The sequence below is a fragment of the Salvelinus namaycush genome, chromosome 25, assembly GCF_016432855.1.
Source record: "Salvelinus namaycush isolate Seneca chromosome 25, SaNama_1.0, whole genome shotgun sequence".
In the NCBI taxonomy this organism is placed as follows: Eukaryota; Metazoa; Chordata; class Actinopteri; order Salmoniformes; family Salmonidae; genus Salvelinus; species Salvelinus namaycush.
The window spans coordinates 32,811,347-32,831,239 of record NC_052331.1 but is presented as its reverse complement, the minus strand read 5'-3'; the positions used below and the strand labels follow the sequence as shown (position 1 = coordinate 32,831,239).

At 43.3% G+C, this 19,893-nt stretch overlaps 1 protein-coding gene across 1 annotated transcript; it reads left to right on the top strand.

Moving 5' to 3' along the window:
* Positions 1-319: 319 nt before the first annotated feature.
* Positions 320-13,702, top strand: stk25b (serine/threonine kinase 25b). Its single transcript, XM_038964249.1, has 11 exons — positions 320-695; positions 5,138-5,368; positions 5,607-5,663; positions 5,917-6,025; positions 11,184-11,341; positions 11,704-11,889; positions 12,265-12,410; positions 12,624-12,729; positions 12,820-12,891; positions 13,014-13,150; positions 13,379-13,702. The coding sequence occupies exons 1-11, from the start codon at positions 666-668 to the stop codon at positions 13,416-13,418; spliced, it is 1,272 nt and encodes a 423-aa protein (XP_038820177.1). The 5' UTR covers positions 320-665; the 3' UTR covers positions 13,419-13,702.
* The last annotated feature ends 6,191 nt before the right edge of the window (positions 13,703-19,893 follow it).

Here is a 19,893-nt window from a genome sequence, read left to right as displayed (position 1 = left end):
TAAGAGGGACTTGGACATTTCTTCATTCACATTACGTAAAATCCATTTAATAATCATTCCCCTTTGGGATATATAATTATTCAGTTTGAAACAAAACCCCCTTGGAGTTACATATTTACTGCGTTGCATGATATAGTTGTTTATGTAACAACTTGCTACAATTGGAGATAAATGGCAACAGTGTATGTGTATGATACGATGAACTGTGGATAAAATGTACTTTGTGTCTGACGCGACTGCGCGTGGAAATACAACTCCCACAACCCTGCACTCCTTAAAAGACGCACATGCGCATGCGTTGTTCAACCCATTATTTAGTCCTCCTCAAGCCACAAATAAAGAACAGGCTGAGTGTTCTTTGATATGAATTAAATATTAATATACGGAAACATTTAGTTCCTGTTCAATGTCACTCTTATACATGGAGTTACACGATACATAGCTTGCATCTTGGCCGGGCTGTAAAGCCCGCCGTCGGGGGATTCGAGGCCGAAAACACTGCGGAGTGACAGCACGATAGCTTGGGTGTTTAGCTATTTGGTTAGCTAGCCTGCTAACGGAAGGGGTTCGAGAGGAGGGAAAATAAGATAGAGGAATTTTGACAACTCCGTGTTTCAGGCAGAAAGGGCTGCGGCTGCCCTTTTCCTGTCAAACCTGCCGACCGGATGGCGCACCTACGCGACATGCAGAACCAGGTAGGTAGCCTGTCACCCCGTTTAGCCAAGGCGAACCCCGATGACTGCGAGGCATTCGATGAATAGATGGGCGGGTTTAGGTGGGTGGGGGCGCCTAGCTAAATCATTACACACTGACACAGACGACTGGCGATTTCGAAGATAGCGGAGATGTGCACACCCATCCGAAATCCATTCAACCTCCAATGTTTAATCTTGTCTCTGTCAACAACACACATCCTTCTAATCCCCATCAAGTAAACCAGCTAACCAATAACATTGTAGGTTATTTGCACGATTTATATTGTAGCCTATTTGCACAACATATGATCAAATGACCTTTCTAAACTGTAATAACCTCTTACAAATAGTTTATCCAAAACCAGAATGGCCAAATGTCTTGACTGATCCAGTTTACGAGCTAATAAAGCCTGTATTTGTGCCTCTTACTAAGTCCTATGTTGCCACTGCTTTCTTGTGGAGCAGAATTCCAGGCTGGACCCTGAGGAATACTTCACCAAGCAGGAGCGCATTGGGAATATTCCATTTTATTTGGAATGGCAACCAGACAAAATTAAAAGGGCCTATTTATATAATGAATATGAATTCGGAGAGCAGAAATTATTAAATAATTAATTAAACCTCTCACTAAAGGCTTCAGCTATACAAAAGTTATACTTAAATCCAAACTGGTTCTCTAGCAAATTAATAAGAATGTCTCACTCCATGATAAAGAATGGCCTTGGCCTTTTATTCAGATTACAACCTCGCACTTTCAGTTATTGAAATGGAAAGGAAATCTCCCAAATATAATTTTTCTTCAATTTCTATTTAATCCACCAGAAAAAAAACTGAACAAATATTGTGGTTAAACTCAAATATACTAATAAATAAAATATTTTGGGGGATTTTTAAATTTTTTCAAAAGTATCTTTGTAAATTATATCATACATAGGACTGGTGGAGTTGTCACACATGAAGCTAACAAAAATATGGAAATATCTGCTCCACCCAAAATTACAACCAACTAATTGCAGCATTACTGCAAAAATGGAACTTGTCTGTCGGCCCTGCATTGAAGACCATAATTGTTTTAAAGAAAATTGTGATAAAAGTATACCAGTTTCATTTAAGGACCAAAAAAGTGTCAACTGTGCCATTATAGATTGCAAAATAGTTGGGAAGAGATTTTTGACGTACCAATTCCATGGCACATGGTTTATGAACTGATACGCAAAACGATGCCGGATTCAAAACTTAGAATTTTTACATTTAAATTATTATACAAAATTCTTGCAACCAATAGAATGTTATATAAGCTGTATCACATCCGGCCGTGATTGGGAGTCCCATAGGGCGGTGCACAATTGGCCCAGCGTTGTCCAGGTTTGGCCGTCATTGTAAATAAGAATTTGTTCTTAACTGACTTGCCTAGTTAAATAAAGGTTCAAATAAATGTTTAAAAAAATATATGGGGGATACAACCATCCCAGCTCTGCAGATTTTGCTGCAAAGAGACAGAATCATTTGATATTTGTTTTGGTACTGTCCATATGTAGCTTGTGTTTGGTCACAGGTCCAGGAATGGCTGAAGAATTGCAACATTTACCTGGAGCTAACTCTGCAGATAGTACTACTGGTTGATTTGAAAAGTAATATTCAATCGATCAATGATATAATAATAATTTTAGCAACATTTTTATTTATTTAGAATCTGTAGAAATTATGAGAATAGAAAGGTTCAGAACTTTTGTGAAACATCACACCACAGTTGAAAAATATATAGCAAATAGAAATCCAATATGGATGGTGTTAAGAGATAGATGGGAGGGGTTGAATGGAGCTGAAGGTTGTGAATAATAACAAGATAACTAATGTAAAACATACTGTGTCCGTAAAACGTATATAGGTTCAGAACTTTGGTGAAAGAAATAGATGGGAGAGATTGAGGTTAGAGGAAGGACAAGTGTAAAAACGAACAAAATATAACTACTGTAAAATAGATTGTGCCCGTAAAATGTATATAGTACGTATAAAGCTGGAAGCAGAAGCCTAAGGGTTGTTGTTCACTAGTTTACCTCAATTAGGGGAGGGGTGGTAGGATTAGAACGTAATAAAGGAAAATAGACTGGTACTGTGTATACAACTCATTCCAGGGTTTTTCTTTATTTTTACATTGTAGAATAATAATGAAGACAAACTATGAAATAACACATATGGAATCATGTAATAACCAAAAAAGTGTTAAACAAATCTAAATATATTTGATATTTTAGATTCTTCAAAGTAGCCACCATTTGTCCAAACTTTTGACTGGTACTGTGTATGTATGTACAGTGGGGAGAACAAGTATTTGATACACTGCCGATTTTGCAGGTTTTCCTACTTACAAAGCATGTAGAGGTCCTTACACAGCTCTCTGGTCTTGGCCATTGTGGAGAGGTTGGAGTCTGTTTGATTGAGTGTGTGAACAGGTGTCTTTTATACAGGTAACGAGTTCAAACAGGTGCAGTTAATACAGGTAATGAGTGGAGAACAGGAGGGCTTCTTAAAGAAAAACTAACAGGTCTGTGAGAGCAGGAATTCTTACTGGTTGGTAGGTGATCAAATACTTATGTCATGCAATAAAATGCAAATTAATTACTTAAAAATCATACAATGTGATTTTCTGGATTTTTGATTCTGTCTCTCACAGTTGAGGTGTACCTATGATAAAAAATTACAGACCTCTACATGCTTTGTAAGTAGGAAAACCTGCAAAATCGGCAGTGTATCCAATACTTGTTCTCCCCACTGCATATGTATATAAACTCATCAAAAAAATAAACGTCCTCTCACTGTCAACTGCGTTTATTTTCAGCAAACTTAACATGTGTAAATATTTGTATGAACATAACAAGATTCAACAACTGAGACATAAACTGAACAAGTTCCACAGACATGTGGCTAACATAAATGGAATAATGTGTCCCTGAACAAAGGGGGGGGGTTCAAAATCAAAAGTAACAGTCGGTATCTGGTGTGGCCACCAGCTGCATTAAGTACTGCAGTGCATCTCCTCCTCATGAACTGCACCAGATTTGCCAGTTCTTGCTGTGAGATGTTACCCCACTCTTCCACCAAGGCACCTGCAAGTTCCCGGACATTTCTGGGGGGAATGGCCCTAACCCTCACCCTCCGATCCAACAGGTCCCAGACGTGCTCAATGGGATTGAGATCCGGGCTCTTCGCTGGCCATGGCAGAACACTGACATTCCTGTCTTGCAGGAAATCACGCACAGAACGAGCAGTATGGCTGGTGGCATTGTCATGCTGGAGGGTCATGTCAGGATGAGCCTGCAGGAAGGGTACCACATGAGGGAGGATGTCTTCCCTGTAATGCACAGCGTTGAGATTGCCTGCAATGACAACAAGCTCAGTCCGATGATGCTGTGACACACCGCCCCAGACCATGACGGACCCTCCACCTCCAAATCGATCCCGCTCCAGAGTACAAGCCTCGGTGTAACGCTCATTCCTTCGACGATAAACGCGAATCCGACCATCACCCCTGGTGAGACAAAACCGCGACTCGTCAGTGAAGAGCACTTTTTGACAGTCCTGTCTGGTGGTCCAGCGACGGTGGGTTTGTGCCCATAGGCGACACTGTTGCCGGTGATGTCTGGTGAGGACCTGCCTTCAACAGGCCTACAAGCCCTCAGTCCAGCCTCCATCAGCCTATTGCGGACAGTCTGAGCACTGATGGAGGGATTGTGCGTTCCTGGTGTAACTCAGGCAGTTGTTGTTGCCATCCTGTATCTGTCCCGCAGGTGTGATGTTCGGATGTACCGATCCTGTGCAGGTGTTGTTACACGTGGTCTGCCACTGCGAGGACGATCAGCTGTCTCCCTGTAGCGCTGTCTTAGGCGTCTCACAGTACGGACATTGCAATTTTTTGCCATGGACACATCTGCAGTCCTCATGCCTCCTTGCAGCATGCCTAAGGCACGTTCACACAGATGATTAGGGACCCTGGGTATCTTTCTTTTGGTGTTTTTCAGAGTCAGTAGAAAGGCTTCTTTAGTGTCCTCTAAGTTTTCATAACTGACCTTAATTGCCTACTGTCTGTAAGCTGTTAGTGTCTTAACGACCGTTCCACAGGTGCATGTTTATTAATAGTTTATGGTTTATTGAACAAGCGAGGGAAACAGTGTTTAAACCCTTTACAATGAAGATCTGTGAAGTTATTTGGATTTTTATGAATTATCTTTGAAAGACAGGGTCCTGAAAAAGGGACGTTTCTTTTTTTGCTAAGTTTATATATATTTGCATACAAGTATATGGGGGATTGGAAGTGATGCAGACAATTACATTGATGGAAGCTACAATCCATCTGCAATATTAAAGCTGATCTGCCCCATAAAATAATAATAAAAAAAGCTTACTAAGTCCTTCTATGATGTCACTGCTTTCCTGTGGAGCAGAATTCCAGGCTGGATCCTGAGGAATACTTCACCAAGCAGGAGCGCATTGGGAAGGGCTCCTTTGGAGAGGTCTACAAGGGCATCAACAACCGCACCAAAGAGGTGGTGGCCATCAAGATCATTGACCTGGAGGAAGCCGAGGACGAGATCGAAGACATACAGCAGGAGATCACTGTACTGAGTCAGTGTGACAGCCCCTTTGTCACCAAGTACTATGGCTCCTACCTGAAGGTAAAGCTAAACGCATAGATAGACAGAGACTGAAAGACAGACACACAGACAGACACACATATCACTCATACACCAATATATATACACACACACAGACATACATACATATCACTCATACACCAATATATACACACACACACGCACACAAACTCACACACTCTGAGACTTCTGCCTATGTTCAGGTCAAATCTCACAGCAAGCCTTAGCATTGAAAACGCCACGGTCTCTGTTTCTCCAGGGCACTAAGCTGTGGATCATCATGGAGTATTTGGGTGGGGGATCAGCTCTGGACCTGGTAAGACAATGCCTTTCCTAATTGCCCCTGAGGGGATAAGTACAATTTTATTTAATTGAATCAATGCCAATTGTTTGATTAATAAATGCTGACTTACAATACAAAGGCATGAGTTGGAGGATGTACACAGTACATGTATTTAGCAATAATCTAAATAGGCTCTCAGCAAGAAACTCTCCCTTTCTCCCTTTTCTCTTTCTTTCTCTCCCATTATCTCTCTCTCCGTTCCTTCCCACTATTTCTCTCTCTTCAGCTACGTCCTGGGCCTCTAGAAGAGACCTATATCGCCACCATACTGAGGGAAATACTGAAGGGACTGGAGTACCTGCACTCTGAGAGGAAGATCCACAGAGATATCAAAGGTTCAGGCTGCTCCATTTGGTCCTCTATCAATCTGTCTATGCAACAGGACAGCACCCCCTAACAGAATCTCCCAACCATCATAAATGATACCCTGAGCCTGCACTCTCCTGGCAGTTTACGTAGTGTCGTGGTTATCACGTTCACCTAACACGCAAAAGGTCCCCGGTTCAAAACCGTGCGTGAACATATTTTCAAAAAGTAAATAGCAGCTGCTGTGGCTGCGGAACCGACTTTTCGTTCCCCCGAACTAAAGGTCTCAGTGTCTGCACATGTGCTACTACTTGACGCACAGTCTCTGCTCTACTTGTAGAGAACAGGGGTGTATTCATTAGCCAGATTCTATTGAAAAACGCTGACGTTGTAAAACGTTTTGCAACGGAAACCATTTACTCCAAACAGAAAACATTTTACAACAAAAACAAGAGTTTCTATTGGACAAATTCATGTAGGTCCCTCCCCGTTTGTTTGCTCTGTTTGCTTCCATTTGGTTCCTAGAGTAAACGGTAAGCAGTTTCCGTTGCAAGACGTTTTGCAACAGAATACGACTAATGAATACACCCCAGGCTACTCTGGCGAAAGCTGAATCAATGTCTGCAAGATCACATAATGATAGTATTATACATAATACAACCTAATAAAATAGCATAGTATGACCATTACTGTAAGACAAAAACACCACCACATATTTCTCTCGTGGCCAAAACTGAACAGCGCGCCACTAGGCAAAATGCTACAGTTTGTTAACACCATCTGCTCTAAAATTCGCTCACTGTACATCATTCAAAACAACACTGTAGGCTACTTCGAAACAACACTGTGTAACTCAAGAAGATCTAAGTATCCCCATGAAACTGATTGAGATCAAATGGTTAGTAGCAGATGGACGTTTCACCGGTAAAACTTGAAGAATTATAATTTGCGATTAACAGAAAAATGTGAAGGGAGAGACCAAATGTGTGCGGAAAGTAGAGGTAAAGAAACACATGCACAGAACGTGAAACGCACATGAACAAAAGTTAGGGACCTTCAATCAGGGGAAAAAAGTTTCCGCAGCCACTCTGATATGTACACTCAAGTGCCAGTTTACTAGGTACACCCATTTAGTACCGGGTGGGAACCCCCTTTGCCTCCAAAACAGCCTGAATTCTTGGGGGTATAGCTTCTACAAGGTGTGGCCTTCAAATGTTGCTCAATTGGTATCAAGGGACCTAAAGTGTGACAGGAAAACATTCCCCACACCATTACACCACCAGCCTGTAACGTTGACACCAGGCAGGATGGGCCATGGACCCATGCTGCTTACGCTAAATCCTGACTCTGCCATCAGCATGACGCAACAGGAACCGGGATTCGTCGGACCAGGCACTGTTTTTCCACTCCTCAATTGCCCAGTGTTGGTGATCACACGTCCACTTGAGCCGCTTCTTCTTGTTTTTAGCTGATAGGAGTGGAACCCGGTGTGATCGTCTGCTGTAATAGCCCATCCATGACAAGGACCGACGAGTTGTGCATTCTGAGATTCTGTTCTGCACACCACTGTTGTACTGCACCGTTATTTGCCTGTTTGTGGCCCGCCTGTTAGCTTGCACGATTCTTGCCGTTCTTCCACCTCTCATCAACGAGCTGTTTTCACCCACAGGACTGCCGCTGACTGGATGTTTTTTGTTTGTTTCACCATTCTCTGTGAACCCTAGACACCGTTGTGCGTGTTAACCCCAGGAGGCCGTTTCTAAGATACTGGAACCGGCGCGCCTGGTACCGACGATCATACCACGCTCAAAGTCGCTTAGGTCACTCGTTTTGCCCTCTAACTTTCAATCAAACAGTAACTGAATGCCTCGATGCCCGTCTGCCTGCTTTATATAGCAAGCCACGGCCACGTGACTCACTGTCTGTAGGAACGATCCATTTTCATGAACGGGGTGGTGTACCTAATAAACTGGCCACTGAGTGTATATGTAGACAAAATCAAATAACTTGATATACTGGTACATACTTTATCATATGGGATCATTTTATCTGCCAGTTCACTTCAGTTTCCATAGTGTAGTGGTTATCACATTCACCTCACACGCTCAGTGCAGGTCCCCGGTTCAAAACCGTGCGGAAACATGTTTTGATAAAATATGATTGAAAATAAACACACGTACATACAGTAGGCCTATACAGTACATACAGTAAGTAGAACAGTTTTGGACATTTCTTCAAATGACCAGCAACAATGAAATGGTAATAGGCTAAGCAATATTCTGCATGTGATACTCATAAACCTGCTACTCCGAAAGCACAAAGACTTCATTAGGTTCTGAGAGTGATAAATATTCAGTCTTGCAGTTGAGTTTATGTAAAGTGCACAAGAAATGGGCCTGCCAATAATAATAATCCTCATTCCAATCTCCCATTTTAGTTTTGTTAAAGAGATTCTCCGGTACTTTTGTATACTTTTTAGCCAGTAGTTCTGAAAGTAGCGCCCACGAGCCAAAAGTGGTCCCCGAAGATTGCATACTATGTCATAAATGTGCACCACATCATTGCTCTCTCTACTGTGCATTGTGCTAGCTGTCACTCAAATGGCAAGGGGCTGAAGCTCATTGGCTAAAACTCAAATTGCTACGGGGCTGGCCCACGTGGGGGTGTATGTAGGGAAAATGGCGCAGCACAGCTTCCAGAAAACAGTTGCTTTCAAACTTGGGATTTTGTGGCTAATTGAGGTAAGACAGTAACTCTCCTCATACACTACATGGTATGTGGACAACCCTTAAAATTAGTGGATTTGGCAATTTCAACCACATCCGTTGCTGACCGGTGTATAAAATCGAGCACACCGTAATGCAATCTCCATAGACAAACATTGGCAGTAGAATGGCCCGTACTGAAGAGCTCAGTGACTTTCAGTGGCACAGTCATAGGATGCCACCTTTCCAACAAGTCAGTCAGTCAAATTCTTGCCATGCTAGAGCTGCCCGGTCAACTGTAGGTGATGTTATTGTGAAGTGGAAACGTCTAGGAGCAACAACAGCTCAGCCGCAAAGTGGTAGGCCACACAAGCTCACGGAATGGGACCGCTGAAGCGCCTAGCGCATAGAAAATTGTCTATCCTCAGTTGCAACACTCACTACTGAGTTCCAAACTGCCTCTGGAAGCAACGTCAGCACAATAATTGTTCGTCGGGAGCTTCATGAAATGGGTTTCCATGGCCGAGCATCCGCACACAAGCCCAAGATCACCTTGCGCAATGCCAAGCGTCGGCTAGACTGGTGTAAAGCTCGCCGCCATTGGACTCTGGAGCAGTGGAAATGCATACTCTGGAGTGATGAATTACACTTCACCATCTGGCAGTCTGACGGACTAATCTTGGTTTGGCGGATGTTAATGCCTTTGATTTTGGAATGAAAAGTTTGACCTTGATTTTGGGATGAGAAGTTTGACAAAGAGGTGTCCACATATTTCTGGTTATGTAGTGTATATTATGCAGGTATGATCTACACGTTGACACATCCAGCCAAACAAAAAATGCAAAGTACCTGAGCATGTCTTTTAATAGTTGAAAAAATACTAAAGACTGATCTGGGAAGACCATGTAGAACGGGGCCTTAGTAGAAAGCTATAGGTGCCAGTGGATATACGGTTCAGCCGACACAGATCTGTCCAGTCCAAGATGTCTTCAGAACAGGTTTATTACAGATACTGGGTTTAACCACACCACACTCCTTGTTTTGACTGCCTACTGTGTAAGTGTGTGTAAAAGTGGTTCTATTGAAGCCATTGGAGGCTGGTGAGGGGAGGACGGCTCATAATAATGAATGAAATGGTATTAATGGAATGGTATCAAACACATGGAAACCAGGTCTTTGATGTGTTTGATACCATTCCATTCATTCTGTTCCAGCCATTACTATGAGCCCATCCTCCCCATTTTAAAGTGCCACCAGCCACCACTGATGAAGGAATAGAAAGGAAAGAAATAACCATTAGTATTGGCTTACATGACATACCATAGAGTAGACTGGGGGGGGTATACATAATATATTATGACAAGGTACTGCTACGCCATGGTATAATGCAAGGGGCAATGCCAAATACACTTAGAGAAATACACTTACAGAATAAAGACCCATTTACTGGTAAATAAACGTGACTGGGATGTATCTAAGGTCTTGCATGAGACCAGAACCAACGTGGAATAGTGGCCAACTGCTTCATGTGGAAAGGGACAGGCTTTTAGGCTATATGTAACATTTGGCTACATACATTTGGCTACATATTGTAGCAACATAATATAATTACATGAGGCCACATAAAATACTCTAAATGTCCACAAACACGGCTATAACTTTAACCTGACAACATGAGTAAAATAATATGCCTAAAACGATATAGCGTTACTTATGTGCTATACCAAGACTAACAAGCTAATGTTAAGATGACTGGCTAACATCTTGGCTTAGCTAGCAATTGCATGAAGCACATGGAAAAGGAAAACATGGTACCATAAACATGGTAAATAGCAATCAAGCAATGACATGTCACAGTACTTACAATTAGATGCATGCACTAAACACAGGTCAAATTCAATAAAGTTGAGGAACAGTCCAAGGAGCTTCTGACTTCGATCTCACTCTGAAGATGGCCGGGCTCAGTTAGGTTCACCGGGAATGACGAACTGTGATTGGCTGATATAGGTACTACTAATGAAAAATAAAGGGTGTTGGGCAAGTACAACAAACTATTAGATTGGGGCTGCTGAAACGGCTGGCTAACTATTAATTAATGGTGCTCTTTAGCTAACTGGGTAGTGTTGTGATCTAACGTTACCGATATACAACATGTATATTGTTCAATCTTGTTATTACATGTCGTTACAGTGTTAACAGTAGATGTTCTAATTCATCAGGGGCTGGAGATTTTGCAGGAGAATCATCCGTAAAAACAGATTTCTACAAAGCAATAGCTGTAGGCCAATAGATCAACATAGAGAACATTAATTGCCATCTTCTTTTTGAATGATGTAGGTGTTGTGATGATATCTATTAAATGTAAGTTCTCACTGTAAGTCACTTTGGATAAAAGCGTCTTCTAAGTGGCATTTATTATTATAATAATATATTGACCACCAACCTTGCTGTCTCCCTCCCCTTCTCCCTCTCTCTGTGGCAGCTGCCAATGTGCTGCTGTCAGAGCAAGGCGACGTGAAGCTGGCAGATTTTGGCGTGGCGGGCCAGCTGACCGACACCCAGATCAAGAGGAACACATTCGTGGGCACTCCCTTTTGGATGGCGCCCGAGGTCATCAAACAGTCGGCGTACGACTTTAAGGTCAGTAGCCCCCACGGAGTTGGCAGTTGGCTCAAATATGTCCTAGTCTGTAGGGTTGTCAGTGTGTCAGCAGGGTTTATTTCCGTTAGTTCAGGATATTCAATGAAACTCCAATCTGAGAAGAGCCTCTTATTGTCAATGAGCATTTTTCTATTTTTGAATTGGAAGATCGTTTCACTTCCTTAATTGACTGAATCGAGGTGGAATTTACATTAATCCTGCTGCTGCTTAATTGTTTTTGATGTCAGGCTCTTTATACATGTTCAGCACATCCCTTATGAATTCTGTACACATAAATATCAAGTGTGTCTGTGTGTGAGCACGTGTTTTTATCCGTGTATACTTGTCTGGCTTCCTCCCAGGCGGATATCTGGTCCCTGGGCATCACGGCCATTGAGCTGGCCAAAGGGGAGCCCCCCAACTCAGACCTGCACCCCATGAGGGTCCTCTTCCTCATTCCTAAGAACACCCCTCCTACCCTGGAGGGGAACTACAGCAAGCCCCTCAAGGAGTTTGTGGAGGCCTGCCTCAATAAAGACCCACGCTTTGTGAGTCAATTCATTTTTCCGTTGAAGTTCTCCATTGACAATGATTTTCTGTTGAGTGCTAGGCTTAATCTGGGTTCTGGGAAACTGGCCCTGAGAAGTCTACCTGATTGAGGGGACTAGCAGTAGACAACCTATCATGAGCATGACTTTGTAGGTAGGCTTCCATAAAAGAGAACATGGGTACTTACGCTGTTATAAGCATTTGTTTGTTTTATTCATATAAATAAACTTACAATACCTCTATGGTGCTGTTGGTGCACCTATATTTAGAGTTTTATCATAAAAATACCAACTTCATTTATAAAGCGCTCAAAGCAGTCATATTTAGTATGGGAATGATTGCGTGTCTTTGTACTACGCTCTTTTCCTCCATAGAGGCCAACAGCCAAGGAGCTGGTGAAGCACAAGTTCATTACACGCTACACCAAGAAGACGGCCTACCTGTCGGAACTCATCGACCGCTACCGTCGCTGGAGGTCCGAGGGCCACGGGGAGGAGTCCAGCTCAGACGACTCAGATATGTGAGGCCCTTAACACACACAAGCGCAGACATATACGGTGCACAATGGATGAAGCAGTTTTGAAACACACACACACACACACACACAGACAACCTAACCAACATATTGAATATTTCTGACTGGCGGTAGATATAGAACATGCAGTTCTCTATTTTACGTGGTACTGAATTAAATATCTCAAACAGACCTACTGTCTCTCTCTTCTTCTTACAGGGATGCAGATGGTGACGACAACCAGAGCCCTGTGTGGACCTTCCCCACAGTCCGACCCAGCTCCATGAACAAACTACAGAAGGGATACACACACTCCGATACAGAGGTGAGACCATGTTGGTGCACATTTAAACACACAATCAAATGGTTTGGGCTGGGACACTGTGAAGTCATTTGTCTCTGTTTTTTTTTTTAGTCTGCAGATTCGGTGAAACGCCAACCCAAGTCACAGTGTCTGTCGGCATTGGTCACTCCCATTTTCAAAGAGGTAACAAGTTAGAGAAGCTACTTATTAGAATGTCCACATTGTGTGGACAATACAATTTTCCTTTTCTATTAACTTTATATCTATGCTGAAATCGAACTAATCCCTGTGTTTGTGCTGTCCAGTTAAAGGAGAAGCGGAGGGCTGCTGGAGGTGGCGTGGGGGCCATCGAAGAGCTGGAGAACGCCTTTAACCTGGCCGAGGAGTCCTGTCCCGGCATCTCCGACCGTCTCGTCACACACATGATGGAGAGAGTCTGCAGGTGAGTCTGGCTTCAAGCACACCCACACACACACACAATTCCAATACACTTCAGTGACATCCTTTTTTCATCTCTTGTCCTTTGTGACTAAACCCACTGATCTGAAAGGACAAAGAATAAAAGGTGAGGTATGACTATGAAGGGCACAGATGAGTGCAATTCATTGGCGTCTTATCACTTAAGTGTCACCTAGTCACTCATTTAAATCTACCCTCTTCTATTCATCAGGTTCTCTCTCAATGGTAACACCACCCCCTCCTCGCGGTGAACCTCTGCTGGCTGCTACTCCAAATCCCCTTCCGTCTACTTCTATTCCCCCTCAGACCGTCCAACATCCCCCCCATGGACCACGAAAACCCCTCCTCTGCCCCCTAGTTCACCTGACCAATCTCCCAGAGAACTTTTAATTAGTTCTGATTAAATATTTTTACAGTTTTTCTTCATAGAACGGAGAGTATTTAAGACAAAAAAAAAAGCCATGACATTAAGAGTGCTGGTATACCTGTTAGATCGAGAGAGAAACAATCCTAAAATAAAGTCTATGGAAACGTCTATGGGTTTGTGAGCTTGTGTGTTGCATCACATGCATGGGTGTTGCAGGTTTTCTATTCAATGTATTTCAACAAATAACACCTGGGTCAAATACATATTTTAAATAATTCAGGTGTGCTGGTTTAGCTTGCCTGGCATATGGAGTTTGCACCTTTGGCACTATTCCATTGTGTTTGATATACATATTCAATCTGGGTCTAAAGCAAATTCTCTGAACATTTTGTTCAATATAAAAACCACCATCCCAGTTTGATCAGTGGCAAGTTCCAATGTTTCCACCTGTCCGGTTCATTTTAAGCTCCTTAGCTTTCCTCACACTGGCAGTGAACGGCAGGGCCTCGGGTGACCTTAGTCTCCGCTGTTGCCGGGTGGTCATAGGTATGAAGACTCCTTGAGAGCGATCACCATTTTACAAGCATTTCACTATGGGAGCTAGGCTAGTGTTAGGAGTTCATGCTTAACCTTTTTTTCACCCCCCCCCCCCCCCCCCTGACTAGGTTGTACAAACACATACACTGGGTTACAGTATTAATGACACAGGTTTTTGAACTCAACATTCTCTGCTGTGAAAGGGCCATAATCAAAGTAGCTCGTTTAGCAAAATGTTTGAGGAAAAAATAATAATACTGCTTGCCCTAGATATTTCCATTAAGATTCTGTAAAATGTCATATTATAGATATTCAATCAGATATGTCACTGTCATCCATCAAATGACTGCTGATGCCTACAGAAGATGCCTATTGTAGTCTAGTGATGACCACCAGGATGGCATAGTAGAACTCCGTTGGGGTGCGGGCGATGCCAATCTGGACAAACATTCCCAGTGGGAGGCACCTTGGCAGCAGCTCTGCCACATCCCTCTGCTTCAGGACACCGGTGATCAACAGCACCACGTTCTCAATCATGTAGCTGTAGCATGGAGACAAGGACAGGAATAGTGTGGGCCTAGTTCCAATTCATTTCAAATGCTTCCTTTACTTTCTACGTCAAATCAACCACTGATATACAAAGATTTGATGGGTGAACGTGCTATGAAATATTGCCTTCGCTTCCAGTCATCTGTTGCCTTCACATTCAGATCAGTGATTACCTCAATTAAGGGAGAAAGGAAACATTTTGTAGAAACAAGCTTTTCTGCGGTTAGTATTGTTTTGGCCAGCATACCCTCATACCAACTAAGCTTTAAATAACATATACACATTTGGATTAGTGTGACGAGCTCTTTTACATGTTCTCCATTGATGAACGTTGCATTTCAAACTGAACAGGATCACTGAACTCATGAATCTAAATAGATGGGCAAATAAACACAAATGTATTTTTTTCCTCCCCAATTTCATGCTATCCAAATTGGTGGGCAAATAACATATTTAAAGAGGAAAGAAGTCAGTTGAATGGATCAGTGACGGCCAAGAAGCTAGCAGAAAGAGGGAGGAGGAACATAGGAATGTTTTGTTTAGCATATTTCACATAAATCAAAATCCGTAGTAGATTTGAGGCCAAGGTTACTGGCATACATATACTTAGTCAAGGAAGGTGTAGCGACTTAGGCAGACAGACAAGACAGCCAGCCAAAGAACCTGCATGCCAGAGGCAAGGAGACAGACGTGAGGTTGTGACAGTTGTTACGTTCCCCAGTTTCTGTGTTCTGTTTTGTATTTGAGTGTGTGTGTTTCAGGAGATGGCTTCCTGAAATACTCCCCAACCAGCTGATTGGTCGACCCCAGGCTAATTGGTGATTGGAGCTGACCCCGCCCCCTCGTCAAGAAGCAGCTGACTAATTAACATTGCCACCTGAAGATATAAAAACCAGTGTTCTGTTCAGTAGAGAGGAGATCTTTTTTGGAGGGAGAGAAATCATTAGAAGGAGAGAGAGGAGAGAGATGAGATTTGGAGTAGAGATTTGGAGATTTGGAGATTTGGAGAGGAGAGAGAGAAAAATTTGATTGTGATATAGTGTTGGTTGTGTATCAGAAAGTTTGGTATGTACTGTTGTTGTTGGTAGCAGTTTTTCTATGTCCTGTGTTTGAGTGTTTGTGAAATCATTAATAATTACTCTGTTTCATTTGTTCCCAGGGGGGAAGGAGAAGGCACTTTGGGAGTGCTTAGGCAAGAGGCCCGCGGGCATACATATACCCGTAGTATATTTACTGTCTAGGCACACTAGGTAAGACCTGGGCGGACCACCCCCTGTATTTTGGTTAGGGCACCAGGCGGTGTTAAGTTAGGTAAGTTAAGTGGGTAGGCAGGTTAGATAGGAGAGGGGGAACTTTGATATTTACTTTCTTTGCTTTGGTTCCGTCCAGCCCCTTTTCCCCATATTACCGTGTAAGAAAATAAATCCAAGTAAACGGTAAAATTCTGCCTTTGTCGTCCTTTCTCGCACCTGCAGTCCATACCTCTTGCACTTCACAGAGAGTTGAGTTGTAGCAGGGAGTTGCGTTCCCTCTTCTCAGAGGCGTGCGTAACATAATGGGGGCTCATCCGGGATTCCATTAAACCCACCGGACCCTGCTGCACTGAGCTCTCTGTGGTTAGTGATTGAGGTGTGATGGTAGGTTGTGAGTTTGGATGACTTGTTTAGTTTGTGTGTTCAGTATATTGTTGTGTACAAGATGGCTGCCTCAGCCATCTCCAAGTTCATTGATGCGCCCTCTATTGATTGTTTGGTGAGGTTTCGAAAAGTAGACCTTTTAGCTATAGCTGACCATTATGGATTTGTTATCCCTGAGAAAGCCCTAAAGGCTGTGCTTTTGCTGCTAGTCAGGGAGGGATTAGTAAGAGAAAGAATTCTCTCATTGAAAGGAGAGGAGACGGGTAGACTTTCCGATGCCAAGTCGGAGGACAGGGCAGAGGAAGGGGTTGCTCGTACCCCCTTTACATTGCCTCGATTCGATCCTTTATCTTCTGCTTCAGGTCGTTCAGACGGGACCGCTAGGCTAAAGGTGAGGCTGGCCCGGTTAGAAATGGAGCAAAAAGATAAAGAGAGACAAATGCATTTTGATCTTGAAATTAGGAAAATAGAAGCCGACAAGGAGGTGAGGATCCGACAGCTAGAGCTAGATGCTGGCTCCAGTACGACTCCAAAAGCTGCTCATCATCAAGCCCACTTTGATGTAAGTAAAAATATAGCTTTAGTCCCACCATTCCGAGAGTCGGAAGTTGATTCCTATTTCTCTGCGTTTGAGCGTGTGGCCGCTGCGCTGCATTGGCCACTCGAGGTTTGGCCTCTCCTGTTACAATGTAAATTGTCTGGGAAAGCCCAGGAAGTAGTAGCTGCTCTCTCCCTGGAAGACAGTTTACACTATGATACAGTTAAAACTACCGTGTTGCGGGCTTATGAGTTGGTGCCTGAAGCTTATAGACAGCGCTTCAGGAACCACAAGAAACCCTCTCACCGTACTTTTGTTGAGTTTGCTAGGGACAAAGAGTCTCTGTTTAATCGATGGTGTTCAGCCAGCAAAGCTAACACCTTTGCTGATATTCGGGAGTTGATGCTGTTGGAGGATTTTAAAAGCAACCTCCCTGATAGAATTGTAGTTCATTTAAATGAACAGAAAGTGGTGACATTGGCCCAGGCAGCAGTGTTGGCAGATGAGTACGCTTTGACACACAAGACTGTCTTTGGTGCACCTCGTTTTGAAGGTAGACTGATTACGTCATCAGTGCCTCATTCAGGTCGTTTTTCCTCTGACAAGTCTTTTCATGAAATCCGTGAATGTTTTTACTGTCACCAAAAGGGTCACGTGATTGCGGACTGCCCAGTTTTGAAAAATAAACCGAAACAGTCCCAGTCACCTTCCCCAAAAAGGAAAAGTTTGGGTTTAGTCAAGTCTTTGGCTCGTCCGTTGGTCCGAGGTATTGATTCAGCATTTGAGAAACCGGATCCTGTTTATGCTCCGTTTATCTCTACCGGTTGTGTTTCCTTAACTGGAGAACAAGCTGATCAAAAGCCAATTAAAATCTTACGAGACACCGGGGCGGCGCAGTCAGTAATCATTACTGATGCTTTACCCTGGTCTCCTGAAACGTATTGTGGCTCGCATGTTATATTACAGGGGATAGAGACAAAAACAGTACCTGTACCATTACACTGGGTCCACTTAGTGTCAGACTTGGTATCAGGACGTTTCCGTGTTGGTGTAGTGTCTACACTGCCAGTAAAAGGAGTCACATTGCTATTAGGGAATGATATTGCTGGTGGTAACGTTACTCCTGTGTTAGAGGTAGTAGACAACCCAGAAATCAAAATTGCAGATGAGAAATTGGTTCAAGCATTTCCACATGTTTTTTCTGCTTGTGTCTTAACGAGGGCACAATCTCACAAGCTTGGAGAATGCTTCTTTAACCCTCAATTTGGCCAAGTGTGAGTTTGGGAAGGCTACGGTGACTTACTTAGGGAAACAAGTGGGACGAGGTCAAGTGCGCCCAGTATCTGGCAAGGTGGAGGCAATTGTTGCTTTTCCTGCTCCCACGACTCGACGCCAGTTGCGCAGATTCCTAGGGATGGTAGGGTACTATCGTACATTCTGTAAGAATTTCTCGACGGTAGTAGCTCCCCTTTCATCTCTGCTTAGTCCCAAGGTACCATTTAGGTGGTCCAAGGATTGTAACCATGCTTTTGAGTCCGCTAAAGCGCTACTTTGTAGTGCCCCAGTGCTTGCCGCCCCCAACTTTGACAAACCTTTTAAGTTGGAGGTTGACGCTAGTATAGTGGGGGTGGGTGCGGTTCTCTTACAGGAAGATGAAGACGGAGTGGATCGGCCCGTCAGTTTCTTTTCCCGTAAGTTCAACTCGTGTCAGTCAAGGTACTCCACAATTGAACAAGAGACGCTAGCTTTATTGCTAGCCTTACAGTTCTTTGAAGTATATGTGGGATCCAGTGCCTTGCCTGTAATGGTCTTCACGGACCATAATCCTTTAGTGTTCTTAAAGCAAATGTACAATCAGAACCGCCGCCTTATGCGGTGGGCTCTGATTGTACAAGGATATAATGTACAGATAGCCTATGTGAAGGGCTCAGCGAATGTGGTTGCTGACGCTCTATCACGGGTTTACTAACTGGGGAAGCGTTGGTTTTTGTTATTACAAACTGTATGTTTGCAATTTTTGTGGTGGGCGTGTTACGTTCCCCAGTTTCTGTGTTCTGTTTTGTATTTGAGTGTGTGTGTTTCAGGAGATGGCTTCCTGAAATACTCCCCAACCAGCTGATTGGTCGACCCCAGGCTAATTGGTGATTGGAGCTGACCCCGCCCCCTCGTCAAGAAGCAGCTGACTAATTAACATTGCCACCTGAAGATATAAAAACCAGTGTTCTGTTCAGTAGAGAGGAGATCTTTTTTGGAGGGAGAGAAATCATTAGAAGGAGAGAGAGGAGAGAGATGAGATTTGGAGTAGAGATTTGGAGATTTGGAGATTTGGAGAGGAGAGAGAGAAAAATTTGATTGTGATATAGTGTTGGTTGTGTATCAGAAAGTTTGGTATGTACTGTTGTTGTTGGTAGCAGTTTTTCTATGTCCTGTGTTTGAGTGTTTGTGAAATCATTAATAATTACTCTGTTTCATTTGTTCCCAGGGGGGAAGGAGAAGGCACTTTGGGAGTGCTTAGGCAAGAGGCCCGCGGGCATACATATACCCGTAGTATATTTACTGTCTAGGCACACTAGGTAAGACCTGGGCGGACCACCCCCTGTATTTTGGTTAGGGCACCAGGCGGTGTTAAGTTAGGTAAGTTAAGTGGGTAGGCAGGTTAGATAGGAGAGGGGGAACTTTGATATTTACTTTCTTTGCTTTGGTTCCGTCCAGCCCCTTTTCCCCATATTACCGTGTAAGAAAATAAATCCAAGTAAACGGTAAAATCTGCTTTTGTGTCATCCTTGCTCGCACCTACAGTCCATACCTCTTGCACTTCAGAGAGTTGAGTTATAGCAGGGAGTTGCGTTCCCTCTTCTCAGAGGCGTGCGTAACAACAGTGATGAAGTCGAGGAAGGTGGAGGGGCAGTAGAAGTGAGTTTAGTCAACATGTTCTCCTTCAGTCTGTGGTCGACGAATGACACGGTCAAATCAACCTGAGGTGAACTGGCAATATCTTACTGTATCTTGAGTCAGAAGCCACTGGGAGAACATTACCAGACTGAAGATATGGTCATCTGTAAAAAATTAAATCTGGATAGAAGATTAGATAAGGATTT